At 35.7% G+C, this 14,469-nt stretch overlaps 1 protein-coding gene across 1 annotated transcript in view; it reads right to left on the reverse strand.

The window, feature by feature from the left end:
• Positions 1-10,798, reverse strand: part of ntn4 (netrin 4) — a 34,530-nt gene extending 23,732 nt beyond the window's left edge. The window contains exons 1-3 of the mRNA XM_056461156.1: positions 10,604-10,798; positions 7,820-8,295; positions 4,760-5,023 (exon numbers count right to left, since the gene is read on the reverse strand). Coding sequence (XP_056317131.1) covers positions 4,760-5,023; positions 7,820-8,295; positions 10,604-10,682 — 819 coding nt within the window. The 5' untranslated portion in view covers positions 10,683-10,798. The remainder of the gene's footprint in view (positions 1-4,759; positions 5,024-7,819; positions 8,296-10,603) is intronic.
• Positions 10,799-14,469: the final 3,671 nt, after the last annotated feature.

Genomic DNA, 14,469 nt, shown 5'->3' on the forward strand with positions numbered 1-14,469 from the left:
AAAATGTCAAAAATGCTTTTCATCATTGGTTAGTATTATTTACACTAACACTTTGCAATACGGTTGCATTCCTTAACTGACTAATTCAGACAACAAGTAAACCCAATCATGATTTTCAGCTATATAACACAATTTTTGACAAAATGACTGTATTGCTATGGCCTGGAAGATATTGTGATTAAAATATTATGAAAATCACTAAAGACACCATTGAATAAAGGCAGTAAAAAAATTAGGAAGTAATATTGTTTAAGATAATATGGTTTAACACTAATGCTTTCAACATAGGCTCATTCTGAAAACGTAGTCCTGTATACATTTCTGGAGAGCATGAATTGTGTAGCCAGTGGACCGCATTGCTGCATTTCGTCTTTAAAACGAATGATATAGGGCGATATGACGCCGCTCCTTTTCATGCTTACCAGCTGAGCGATTGCCTCCATATGGACAGCTTTTCTGGTGTAACCAGTTTGTCTAGTGGCTTGCCATGAACGTCAGAAGCAGCGCGCAGGCGTTTGCCTTTCACACCAGCTGCGTCTGCAGCGCGCAGCTCTTCGGCAGCTGCTGCAGAGATCAGTCTGTCTATTCTATCTAGTTACATATCTTTCTTTATATGCAAATACACTTTTTAAAAAAAAAATTCGTCTGCACCAAGGCTTCTCCTATGCCGTTTCTTTAACCTGCAAGTCTTTATTTTACAAATGATATAGATCATACAGTACTGTATGCTTCAAGCTCTATGAGGAGTTTCATTCATGTCTGGTGCACTCAGAAGACAATCGCATGTGATATCATGTCATTTGTTTTTTGATTGTCAGGTTGTTGTAGGCCTAGTTATAATAATATTTAAACAATACAGTTATAATGATATTTATACATGATCAAACTTGTTACTTTCTCCACTTCAGTAATGTCCAGCGGCAACAGCTCGTGCAAAGGATGAGACGGACAAAAGTAATCAATGCATGCCCTTCTACTTATTTTCGTCAGGTTCACAGTGCAAACAGCTCCTGTGTGCAATAACTTGAGTGAACATAAAACAAAGCCGAATAAAGCTTTTTTCTCTGCTTCAGCTGCACAGCACATGGCGAGCTCACATCATCCAGCATGCGTGTCGAACAATACACTTCGCTATGTAAATAAATACAGTTTTTAAGTTCATTTGATTGACTATATATAAATCAGTGGATATTGTTACAGCATTTATTGGGTAAAATTGCTACTTTTTACTGTCATTCAATGTGTTTTGGTCATTATCAATGCACTGTCACTTTAATTAAGCGTGAGCAGCGTGGCAAAAATAGACCCAGTGCCGAAACTATCGCAGCACTGCTGCTTCAGCGACGCTCACGCCTCGCACTGAGGCGCTGCTGCTGCATGCGGTATGAAAGCTCTAATCTGTTTTTACATGGACGCCGAAAAAACACGCGCTGCTGACGCTTGCGGTGTGAAACAGGCTTGAGAATTTGAGAAGCAGAGTGGAGTTGACCACGACGACGGGGTTCGAGTCCGGCGAAGAATGTTTCCAGAAAGCAGGTAAGACAAAAACAGAACTCAAAAAATAAAATAAACAAGTACATAACAGGGTGAGAATGTGGTAAAATCTGAAAAAGTGGTAAAAAATAATATAAAAATCAGACAGCCACGAAAGTTTTTCTTTTTCTGGATTGCTTTTGAAAACACTGTTGGTTGGGTTTAGTAAAGTGGGTAGATGCTGGTCAATTGGTACTTTTTAAAACACTATCAGTTGGGTTTAGGAAAGGGGGTGGGTAGGGGACAATCATTCTGTCAGTCAGTCAACAGCAGCTTCTGGTGGATTTACGCTTGATTATTGTTGTGCTTTTGAAACACGATCCTGCCAGAAACTGACAAGCGCGAGAGTGACCCACAAAAGGTCAAAGAAGAAGCCGGAAAAAAAGGAGCACATTATTTTTTCAGCAAACGTGAACAAACTGCCATGTTTAACTAATATTATCACCTTTTGGAATATTATAAACTCAGAATGATGGAATTATTCTGTAACAGAGGCTACATGTGCTGCTGAAGATTAAAGACACAGATGAGAGGTTTGCACTGACTGTGGGCTATATTTTGTGTTGTTTTTTAACCTAAATAAGGACGAAAATGTCTGCTGTGTGTAGTTTTTCCTGTAATTGATAACATATCAGAGACTGTAAGGGTCTGTATGCGTTCATATATGTTGCATTTATTTTTTTATTGATTTAATGTAATTACAGACGTTACAGTAGGCTGTCGTCATTGATCTGCAGTTATAATCAAATACTGTTCATAGAAAAGTTAGTAATAAACTTTTATACAGAAGTATTTGTGTGTATAAAGCATCTGTTTTGTGAGAAGAGCTTCTCATATGATATGCAAGCGACCCGTACAGCTTTACTGTACACATTTTTGAGCGAAAATGACGTCGCCTGAAACTTTGTCATACACCACGCCCACCAAAAGGGTACCCTTGGTAGTGGAAACACAAGCCTGATACAGGTGACCCGTACCGTACTGTACCAGTCAGTGGAAACGAGCCATAAGATCCTGTGATTAAAACAACTAAAACAATTTTGAACTACTAGACTGTTTCTTTCAGCAAGTCTGGGTGGGAAGTGAGTAGCGTGTATGTCGATTGGCACGGGGTGTGTGTTTTGTCTGCTCTGCCAGATCAAACGGTCTGACCTTTGATAAGAGTGGCATGGCGATGTGTGTATATGTGTGTGTGCGTGTTTGAGCGAGTGAGACTAATTGCTTTTATTGTCTGATCACAGCATGCAAACAACAACTCAATTAGGAAAAAGGGCAAGTAACGCAGACCCTCGTTTTCATCTGGCGCTTATCACCATTCCTCCCTCCGCTGTTTTCCTGTCTCACTTTGTCTTTTTATCCTTCAGCTGATATCTCAGTTTTATCTCTCCGCAGAGATGGAGCCAAATGAACAGCAAAAACATGGCTTATATAATCTGAAACAAAGACGGCGAGAGTGAGAGGGCCAAAGAGAATGAGAGAAACTGGAGGCTGTTTATGTAATCATACGGGAAACATGCTTTCTGGGAATGTGGGTAACTGTACATAATGCAAAGTTGTTGGTCAGTTTTGTTTTGTAACATTGCTATTGTTCTTTTTATTGGCCTGCAAGATTCCTCATTAGGAGCGACATGGTGACTCAGTGGACGGCACCGTCACCTCACAGCAAGAAGGTCGTTGGTTCGAGTCCCACCTACGAAAGTTGGCATTTCTGTAAAGAGTTTGCATGTTCTCCCCGTGTTCGCATGGGTTTCCTCCGGGTGCTCCGGTTTCCCCCATTGTCTAAAGACATGCGCTATTGGTGAATTGAATAAAATATAGTGATCGTAGTGTATGTGTGTGAATGAGTGTGTATGAGTGTTTCCCAGTACTGAGTTGCAGTTGGAAGGGCATCCACTGTGTAAAACGTATGCTAGTTAAGTTGGCGGTTCATTCCGCTGTGACGACCTGTGAAATAGAGACTAAGGGGAAGGAAAATGAATGTATAAAGATCCCTCATTATTTACATGATCCCCTGATTTTATTATGTTTGTGGAACATTTTGTCAAATATAAAAAAATAAATAAATAAATAAATTTTCTTTTTTTGACAGTAGGGTCCCAATGTTTTTTTATTAAATATTGTTATTATTCAAAAAGTTAATGATTCGCACTCATTAAGTAATTGCTTCGTACTGTTTTTCTTTTTTCTTTTTACATTCTTCGGGTGATTTACAAAAAACACAAACGTTTCGGCATAATGCCTTCCTGTTTCGCCATAATGCCTTTCTCAGTGAAGAAGGCATTATGCCGAAATGTTTGTGTTTTTTAAATCACCCGAAGAATGTAAAAAGAAAAAAGAAAAACAGTACGAAGCAATTACTTAATGAGTGCGAATCATTACCTTTTTGAATAATAGCATTGATAAGATTGACGCACCAAAGAAGTTTCTTCAAAAACCGCAAGCGCACAGGGCAAACTTCAGCAACTCTACACATTAAATATTGTTAAACATAAACAATAATCGATTAGTTCAAATAAAGCTGATATAACTAAATATATAGGTCAAATGAAGTAAAAAAACTAAAAAAGGTTATTTTTAACATTCAATTACATTAAACAAAAAATAATACATGAATATTACATAATAAAAATAAATGGTCATTTAAATAATATTAATATATACTATAAACAAACAAGTTCACTTTAACATGAAAAAATAGTTTTTAACCGATTAACTGTTTTGGACTTTTGTATTGCATTTCTTAACTCCTAATGTCGCTAGTTAACAAACTCAATGCATTTTTAACGCATGCCATAATTTCTAAAATATCAACCTCTACCAAATGGCTGATATGTCGGTTTATGGTAAAAGTACCAGAATTAATACAGTACATACATAGTACATACACTATGAAAAATCTGAAAATATGAAGTGTAAGATCAATTAATTAAAACATAATCAAAATAAAACATTTGTGAATATTAAATTATATTTATTTTTAGAAGTATGCCGTAAAAAATTTCAGATTCTCATTTAACAATCAAACCAAACCAAAATCAAGCGTAGTAGTGCAACAGGATAATGTTTGTTTGGCAACCTTAAGACGTTAATACGATAATATGATACATTTGTAAAAATAACGACTAGATGTTTTAAACAAGCAAACAAACAAACAAACACACACACACACACCTATGTCAGCTCACAGTATGCCAGTATGTAAAACCCTAAATCACAACGCACTTACCACGTGTTTTCCAGATGTTTTTGAGTTGTGTTTGCCTCCAGTGGGCACACACTGGTCTGCATGTCCATGGCACAGGCAGCCTCCCTTTAAAATGAGGTCAGAGATGGCATATCGGGGAATTGCTGCATTAGCGTCAGCAAATGGACAGGGGCAGGAGTGCGGCTGAAGCAGACGAATCCGGATGTTAGTGACGCCCAGTAGTGAGCGGGCATCAGTGCTGTATGGATCCAGCCTCTCATAAGGTGACAGAGCACGGTAAATCACCTGCTCACACACACAAAATATAAATGAAAAACACGAATTGTTTTCTATTTCATTTTATTAAGATTTATATTACCTCATTTATTTTAAGAATCTGTTTAAAGTTGGATTTTTATATCAAGTTTCAGTCATTTTCTTGTGGGTTTGTGTTATGTTATGTACATTTTTTATGTGTTTATTAGGACTGCACAATATATCGAAATTTATTGCTATCATGATATTAGTGTAAATGCAATATCCATATCGCAGAGAAGTGCAATAAATGTAGTTGTATGTGCCAAGTGTTCGTGTGCTGCATGCATAGGTTGTTTATCCAAGTCTGACCAATCGGATGGGGCCTTTACAATTTTTATCCCCGTCTCTCCAGTAGGTGCTGTTAGGTGAACCTAAAGCTGAAAATAAACACTAATACTAAGAGACAAGAGAGGACAATGACAACAGCCAAAAATAATCCGAATTTCCAGCTTAGTTTTCCGTCATTTATAATGTTTTAAATGTTTGCACCTTGACATAGATTTTTGGGTAACACTTTACTTGAAGTAGTGTTCATAACCATTACTGATATTATTTTATATTAAACTATTAAACCTTCATAATCGTGATATGACACATCATAAACTTGAATGAGATTTTATGCATGCTTATAAACACAGTTGTTAACATTCGCACAGTTATGACATCTTAAATGCAAAGATGTCATTGTAACATAAATACATCACATTCTGTTTTTATCTGTCATGACAACTACCAAGACAACACACTTGTCATAAATCGGTCATAAACATGACAGATTCATAAAAGTTTAATTCATATGACTACATCTACTGTAGTACAAGCTGAATTTTTTATTAAAATGTCAGTAAACATTATTGACGCTGTTAAACAAATGTTTTGACAGAGTAATGATACTTTTAATGAGACATTTTAATAACAAATAAAGTTTGTTCCACTGAAAACATGATCAATAAAATATTCATAACACAATTATAATGCCTCATGACAATCATGTTTATGACAGATTTCTGACAAGTTTTGTTGTCATAATAACATTACCATGACAATAACATTTGTCATAAATCTGTCATAAGCATGATTGTCATGAGGCATTTTAATTGTGTCATGAATTTTTTCTGATTGTCATGACAAAGATGAAGACAGGTTGTGATGCATTTAAGTCAAGCTGTTATAACAAATAATGTAATGTATGCATTTAAAATGTCATAACTGAGCAAATGACACTTAATAAAAGTTGCAGAAGCATGCACAATATCTCTTTCACAATTTATGTTATGTCATGATTATAAAGCACTCATGACAGTCTAATAAACACTCCTTTAAATAGTTACCTTTTTGTTTTAATTAATTAGCTCAGAAAGTACATATACTTGTTTATTTTAGTATGATCGTTACATAAATGTTGGTTTTTAATTGCTGATAAAATAGCGCTTTGCAAGTTATATCGTAAGAAGTACAGTTATTGCAACACACAACAACAGCATTGCATATTTTTCCAGTATTGTGCAGCCCTTAAATCTACATAGTTTTTATTTATATTTTTAGTTTTTTACTTTTAATTAAGGTATTTTTATTACCGTTTTAGTTAAAAGGTGCTGTATGTAAGTTTTTGAATCTTCTGAAGAATAAAACCACCATAATATGTTTGCAGATATTTAAGAAAAACGCAAAGTGAAGATTCTTGTTTGTCTGAAAAACAATGCTGAAGTCAGATTTTCTGCTTTAAAAATGTGCGTTACGTGCAGGATCTGCTGTCTTTGTTTTGGTTTCTTTAACCCACCCACTGGCAGTTTAGCCAATTATATTTCAGCACCCCGGGTTGCCTTGATGGAAAGCCGCGTATTTAATTCATTAAGCCATGAAGGCTTTCAAAGTATGTGTCCATGACTGAAATGCAACCTCCTGTGGACAGTAGCAGACTCAGAGTAGAGATTCAGAGTTCCACATGAGGTGGTTATTAATTATCGAATAATATAAATATTACAACGCAAACACTAGGTAAGCAGGTTACATTGTAACCCCTTGTAAAAACATGTTACGTGATGAGATTTGCAGTGATAAGCAATTTGGCTGTTTGCACCAGATGAAACATGACAGAAATTTAAAAACATTCAGAAGCACAGAATAGTGCACTTACTGCACTCCAACTGAAATGGTAAGGTTTATAATCTAATTAATACATATCAATCCTCTTTAACATTATTAAATGTAGATGCTCAATTGCTGATATGTGTTGGCCTTCACTGAAGTTCGATTTCAAATGGTTTATTTTATTTTTTAAATCTGAGGTGAACTATCTGCTGCTGCAATAAACATCTTGTGAAATGGCATTCAAACTCACATTATTAGCATTTAACACTGAATAAAGCACATGAGGTGTACCTGAGGTGACAGAAGCCGTTTCTAATATATAAATTTCAGGTGTTGGTTAGGACAAGATGTGCTTTAATATGGAAAATATACCTTATATCGTGTGCCGTGGCTTTGATTTAAAACACGACTTAAATCAGCCTTTAGGCTCCACAGTTAGGCACACTGCTGTTGGTGTCATCAATCTGGCAACCTGCACTTGCATTCGTTTTAAACCAGCTGTGCAATACCTAGTTCAACCACTGGGTGTCAAACTTACATACTGCACCTTTAACTAGCAGACATTATATTAAGAGCAAGGATGTGATCTATAGAAACTGACACCACGATATTATATTTTCACTTGAATATTGCTCATGGAAAAAATGACAAAATTTTGCATGTGACAAACACATTTCGTCATCACAGCCTCACCTCTCCATTTGTGCATGGCTCGGCAGAGGAGTATTTCGCTGTGCATCGCTGTCCATCCTCCAAGCTGGACACTTCACTGCAGTTATGGGAAAACAGCATCAGAGAGCTCCACGTCTGGCCAAAGTCCTGCGAGCGATCGATTGCCATGGCAGCAGGGCGTGGTGACATGAATATGATAATGAGGTGGGTGAAGTAAAACTCCACCTCCAGATCCAGCTGTAGAGTCTCTATGGCAGTGCCCTGCGCCGACTGCCACCAGGTCAGTGGCTGCTTGAAGGGCGAGTCAGTCATGGAGGAGGGGGAATGTGCATACTGAGCTACTGAAGCATCACATATCCCACAATCCAGCACACAACTGTCCGATCTGTACATGCAGAATTGTTCTGGAGAGCTGGAGCCACACTGAGAAACTGTGTGTACGGAACGTCCGACAGCCAGATTTCCCATGCGTGGATTACACACTCGGTTCACACATCCTATGATAGATTCAAATACACAGTGAATTACACAAACTGATCTTAAAAGGGAACCTATTATGCAAAAATCACTTTTATAAGGGGTTTAAATACAGCTGTGTGGCCAATATATGTGAATATAGCCAGCTTCTAATAGCAAATATTCATTCATTCAATTTTTTATAGTCACACTTGATAAAGTGAGTCTGTTGAAAAACTTTGATTGATATTCTCCCTTTGTATATGTTATTAGAGGGGGAAAGTCCCGCTCCCGCCCATCAGTGACAATCTTTCCCTCATTAGCATAAACAGCATATATACAGTGTTAGACATCTTGTATGAATGTCATGAAGCAGAATTTTGAATGAACAAGTGGAGACAAACTACATTTATTAGAATGTCAATGATGCACAAATTTTGAATGGGACGTATAGATACGTGAATATTGTAATTAGAAACCACTTGAAATTTTTTTTTTTTTTTTTAATTATTATTATTATTAAAATTTTTATTTAAAAATTGTCACTTGTTTTTTCTTTTTTGCAAACTACTGATGGCATTTCTTCCCAATTGTGAACTCTTTTTGCATAAAATTACATAAAAAGTGTCATGTTTATATACACGTTATATCATTTTTTGACATTAAATTTAGAAGAGGTAAGAAATCAATATTTAATAGAATAACTCAAACATTACACTACTGGTCAAATGTTTGGGGTCAGGTTTTTTTTTTTTCTAAGGTTTTTTTTTTTTTAAAGAAAATTATTCTGTTCATTAACGAGGCATTTATTAAATGTAAAAAAAATCTTACATTTTTAAATATTTATTCCAATTTTGAATAACTGCTTTCTTTTTTATTTTATTTTATGTTTATTGTGAACACTCAATTGAGTACAATCAAACAACATTTCAAGTACATTTGAATCCTAATATGTGACCTTAAGTGATATACAATTTACGTACATTATTGTGTCAGGTGTACGAACTATCTGTAGAACTCAAATTTTTTTATTTAAATTTTTTATTTGTTAAATTATAGAAAGAAAAATAGCACAAAGTAAAAATAAATAAAATGAATAACTGCTTTCTTATTGTACATATTTCAAATGAAATGATTATTCCAGTCATTATTGCTTTTATTACTATTACCATTGATAATAATAATATTAATAATAATAACAATAATAATAAATATTAGAGTGATTTCTGAAGGATCATGTGACTGAAGACTGAAGTAATTAAGCTGAAAATTCATCTTTAAAATGACTGGAATAAATGATTAAATTAAATGATAAACTACTTTTGAACAGTTACTTTAGTGCATTAACATTTCACAACTTTACAATTTGTACAGTACTTTTGATTAAATAAATGCAGCCTTAGTGAACAGGATAAGCTTATTTTAAAACATTTAAAAATCCTACTGACCACAAACTTTTGACTGGTAGAGTACATAACTAAAACATTTGTTATTATAAACAAACGTCATTTTCTGGAAAAATAAATAATTTTAAATTACAGTATTTTTATAATTAAAAAAAAGACACACAGAACAACACCAATATCAACATTTTACTTAAACCCACAATTAGTATTTACAAGTGGTCATCACATTTAATGTTTTTTTTTTATAAAATTATAACTCACACACCTTTAACGTGCATTATTGATCAACAAATGCGCAATGTACGCAAATAAGCTGGATCCATCAACATCACATGCAAAGTTTGCTTTTGTTTTGCATATTCAAAATCAACCACATCTCTTTCAATCAGTTTCAATCACTCAGTTGAGTACAGCACGCGTCTCGGTTTAGCTGAAAACCAGCCAGTGTGTTTTGATCGCACGTGCGGGTGAACAGTGAAGTAAACATTGTGGTAAAGTTGGTTTAATATTCGCATACTGGGACTTTCGCGTTCAATAAAATAGTAAAGCAGAACTTAAATAGGCTAATAAATATTAAATATGATGACGTACTGTTATGAGTACAACACAATATATTTGTAACTATAACTAAAAGGCTGATAAACACACTTATATCTGGGGAAGGCCTCTATATTGTTTACCACTATAGTTTGAATATTCAGTCTGATTAAAAAATGACTTTAAAAAGTATGACTTCAAATCAAACATTAGCACTATTTAATTAACTTTGAACAATGTTGTAGCCTACTTTGATAGTCATTGGCTCCTAATAGGCCTATTATTTCCCTATTTGGAATTTGCAAATAATACTTTTAAAATTTTACCTTCATAATATAAATTTATATGTGTGAACATAAATAAAACAGCTTGACCACAATAGATTAAACAGAGTAAAAACACTGACCTGAACGCGCGTGGTGAGGAACGCTCATCACCAGCGCTGCCAATAACACACATCTCCCCGTCAGCTCCATAGTGCTCATCAATCCAGGAGAACAACACACACACAAATCCACAAATTACGAGTATCAAACAGCAAAAGTGCTTTAATCCACAATAAACACGGGAACCTGACTCCGCTCCAGACCCCTTCAGACTGCATGTAGGAGCACGACTTCATTGGCGTGGGTTGGCCAGGTGCGCAAACGCTGAGCTGAGGCGATCTGCCCCCATGACAAACAAACTATTCACCTGAAGAAGTTCAGAAGCCTCGCACGACAGCGCCATTGGTGTTTGTGTGTGTAATCTCAAATAATCGTCTGCGTGTTGCCGATGACAGCTGTCCGCTTGTGTAGAAGTGAGCAGTGCGCGTGTTTTTGCTGTAAGCGCGCGCGCGGCTCTGAACACCTGAGCTGGAATCTGGAGCGCGTGTGAGTGACAGGAGCTTTGAAAAGCGCAGGCCACGCCCCCTTTCCTGCATGTTTTCCCCTCCTCCGGTTAATGGAGCATTCTTGGCCTGAGTCATTCAACGTCACATCTTGTAGGATGTGCTGTCGCTTTCGCAGAGCTGTCTAAAAATGAGTTTTGTCTCTCTCCCAACCTGACAATGACGGATTAGATGGAAATTATAAGTATTTGAACCTATTTATTCAAAAGTATTCCTTCAAATGGTGTTGGTTTTAGATTTTGAGCTCATAAAAAGTTTAAAAGTAAGTAATAAAAGTGAGAAATAGTAGGCATGTATTCAAGCTGAGTTTGGTCACGCTGGATAGTTTACCAAAAGCTGAAAGTCATGATTAAATGTTTTTTAGTTGAATTAAATTACCTTTTCTAGTCAACTCAACTTACATCAGTCAAACTGACAAAACATATTAAGTTAAACTTTGCATAACTTAAAAAAATGCACTTGAAACCTGATTAATTAATTCATTTTCCTTTGGCTTAGTCCCTTTATTCATCAGGGGTCGCCACAGCGGAATGAACCGCCAACTTATCCAGCATATGTTTTGCACAGCAGATGCCCGTCCAGCTGCAACATAGTATTGGGAAACATCCATACACACTCATACATTGCGGCCAATTTAGTTTATTCAATTCACCTATGGCGCATGTCTTTGGACTGTGGGGGAAACTGGACAGGAAACCCACGCCAACACGGGGAGGACATGCAAACTCCACACAGAAATGCCAACTGACCCAGCCGGGACTCGAACTAGTAACCTTCTTGCTGTGAGGTGACAGTGCTAACCACTGAGCCACTGTGTTATTAACTTATTCAACATAAAACTTTTCTTGTCGAGAGTTTTTGACATAATTTTTTTACAGTGCTACAGATTTTCAGTTTTCTTTAAAACAGGCCTACAGTTTATGTTTAACAGAAGAAAGAAACTCATAAAGGTTTGGAACCACACAAGTAAATAGTGAGTAAACTGTCATTTTTGGATGAACTATCCATTTAAGGCATGTAGGTGGTCTTTTAAAATCAGATGAACATTGTCCTGAGTTATTTATTTACAGAGATGTATTATCAATTACAGTTATAATTTATTAGTCCATCTACACTAGCACTTTATCGGTCCATTTGTTGACATTAGTTAATAAATGAACAATGGAAAAATATATTTAGGAATTGATTCATCCTGTTAAATGTTTTATCTGTTATTAATAGACTTAACTAATAAGAAATGCAATCTTACTGTAAAGTGTTACTGTTAAACCTTTCTAACCCACATTTAAAGCAATTCTGACATTTATTTTGCTAATTTTATTTGTAATTATTCTGCAAAAATAGAACTTTGTCTCAGATACTCCATGATGTATCACAAATGACCATGAATATCTGTATTCATTTTATTCATTAAGTAGCCTATATTTTCTTATTTATGCAAGTAAAAATCTGTCATTTTACACACACACGTTCCTTTTGGTGGATAATGACGACTCTCTATTTTTTAAGCATTTTGAATTACAAGGACACTGTGCATGTCCTCTTAAACCATGTCAACATTGTAGTAGATCATACCCATGTCATTATACAAATGTGTGTCTCTGTAAACCACACAAACTAGCACACACACACACACACACACACACACACACACACACACACACACACACACACACACACACACACACACCATATAAGAATGTTCAGAAAAGAAAATATAATTTGATCAACTAAATTACAAGTATCTATGTATGTATAATTTATATATAATTAACTATATATAATTTAGTTTATCAAATAATATTTTTCTTTTCTGACCATTCTTTGATCATTCCTGTTTGAACTCATTAGGACTGGTTCCAAATATGATCATTTTCTTTCTGTCTATGAAATGAAAGTATTAGAGGATATTTTGAAATCTGAATCATGTGAAATCAGCTGACAGGAAAAGAAAAGATTGTACATTTATTTGATGAAAGCAGAAAGGCGTTTTAAGGACTGGTCAACAGGAAGGTTGTAAAGGATGAAAGGCCGGTCACTTTCTGAAATATTGAAAAAATAAATGTCTGGAATGCGGATCTGCAAAAGATTTCCGCTCTAATCCGCTACTGTGGGCTTTCAGGCGGCTTTTCTAAAGCTTTGATTCATTCACAAACACATCGCTGAAGTTTAGAGCAATTCAACATGAATCTACTACCTGAAAAAAAATGTACAAGTTTATATCTATCTTCTATATAATCTATATACACCCTCTCTGGTGGCTATCTTGTCCATCCCTGTCCGTCACTTTCGATGACATTTTAAATATGACCTCTTTTGAATAGATGGTAATGAAATGCAAAAACCAACTGGGCAAGTCTTCGGATAAATGATTGATAAATGTGGGATATTTGCATTTTTTTTATGTAATTGAGGGTCAATAGTTTTGCAATGATAAATTACTGTACCAAATAAAAGAGAATTAAGACGTGTTGTGCTTTCAAGCATAAATCCTAAAGACTGTAAATGATTGCAAGTTTCCGTTTTTGTTAAATGCACTGTGAATTAAATGATAAAATGATCCACTGCTGCTGTTTTGGGAGTTGTTAAAATAGTCAAATAAATATAAAATAATATTTATTATAATAAATTTATATTAATTTATTAGTTTTTTAAAGGGGATAGTCATGAAATGAAAAGTCTGTCATCATTTACTTACACAAAAGAAGATGTTTGGAAACTGGTAACCATTGACTTCTATATTATGATAAAAAACAAATGCTATAGAAGCCAATGGTTAACAGTTTCCAACATTTTCTAAACAACAATGCCAGTTTTAGCATACTTCAAAATATCTTTTTTTGTGTGTGTGTTTAACAGAAAAAAAGAATCTCATAATGGTTTGGAACCCCTTGAGGGTGAGTAAATAGTGAGTGCGTTTTCATTTTTGAGTGAACTATGCCTTTAATGTCGGACCTCCACTCCAGCTCAACTGAAAAGGGTATAAAGGAGGTCGGAGATAGCTCCAAGTGGGTGGGACTTGAGCTCTTCGTGGGCTGTACAAACCTGGAGTTTTCATTTATTAATGTGTTTTTAAGACACATAGTCCAACCTATTGTCTTTTATGAATGTCTACACCTACCCCAACCCTAAACCCAACCTCACAGTAAACTGTTGTGTTTTATTCATGTATACTACACCTACAGTAACCCAGCCAACTTGCGGCGTAAGTCCCACTTGGAGATCACCCAGCCTACTTGCAGTAAAATCCCTCCGTGCTTGTCCCCGGGCTGCAGCGATACCTACTTGGAGAAACTGAGTGAGGATTCACGGATCTATTCCCCGCCGGTCCAGCGAGTGGCGCTGCGGGCAGAGCCGCTCTTCTCTCCCGCCGTTCGGTCAAA

This window comes from Danio aesculapii, chromosome 7 (genome assembly GCF_903798145.1).
Source record: "Danio aesculapii chromosome 7, fDanAes4.1, whole genome shotgun sequence".
Taxonomy (NCBI): Eukaryota; Metazoa; Chordata; class Actinopteri; order Cypriniformes; family Danionidae; genus Danio; species Danio aesculapii.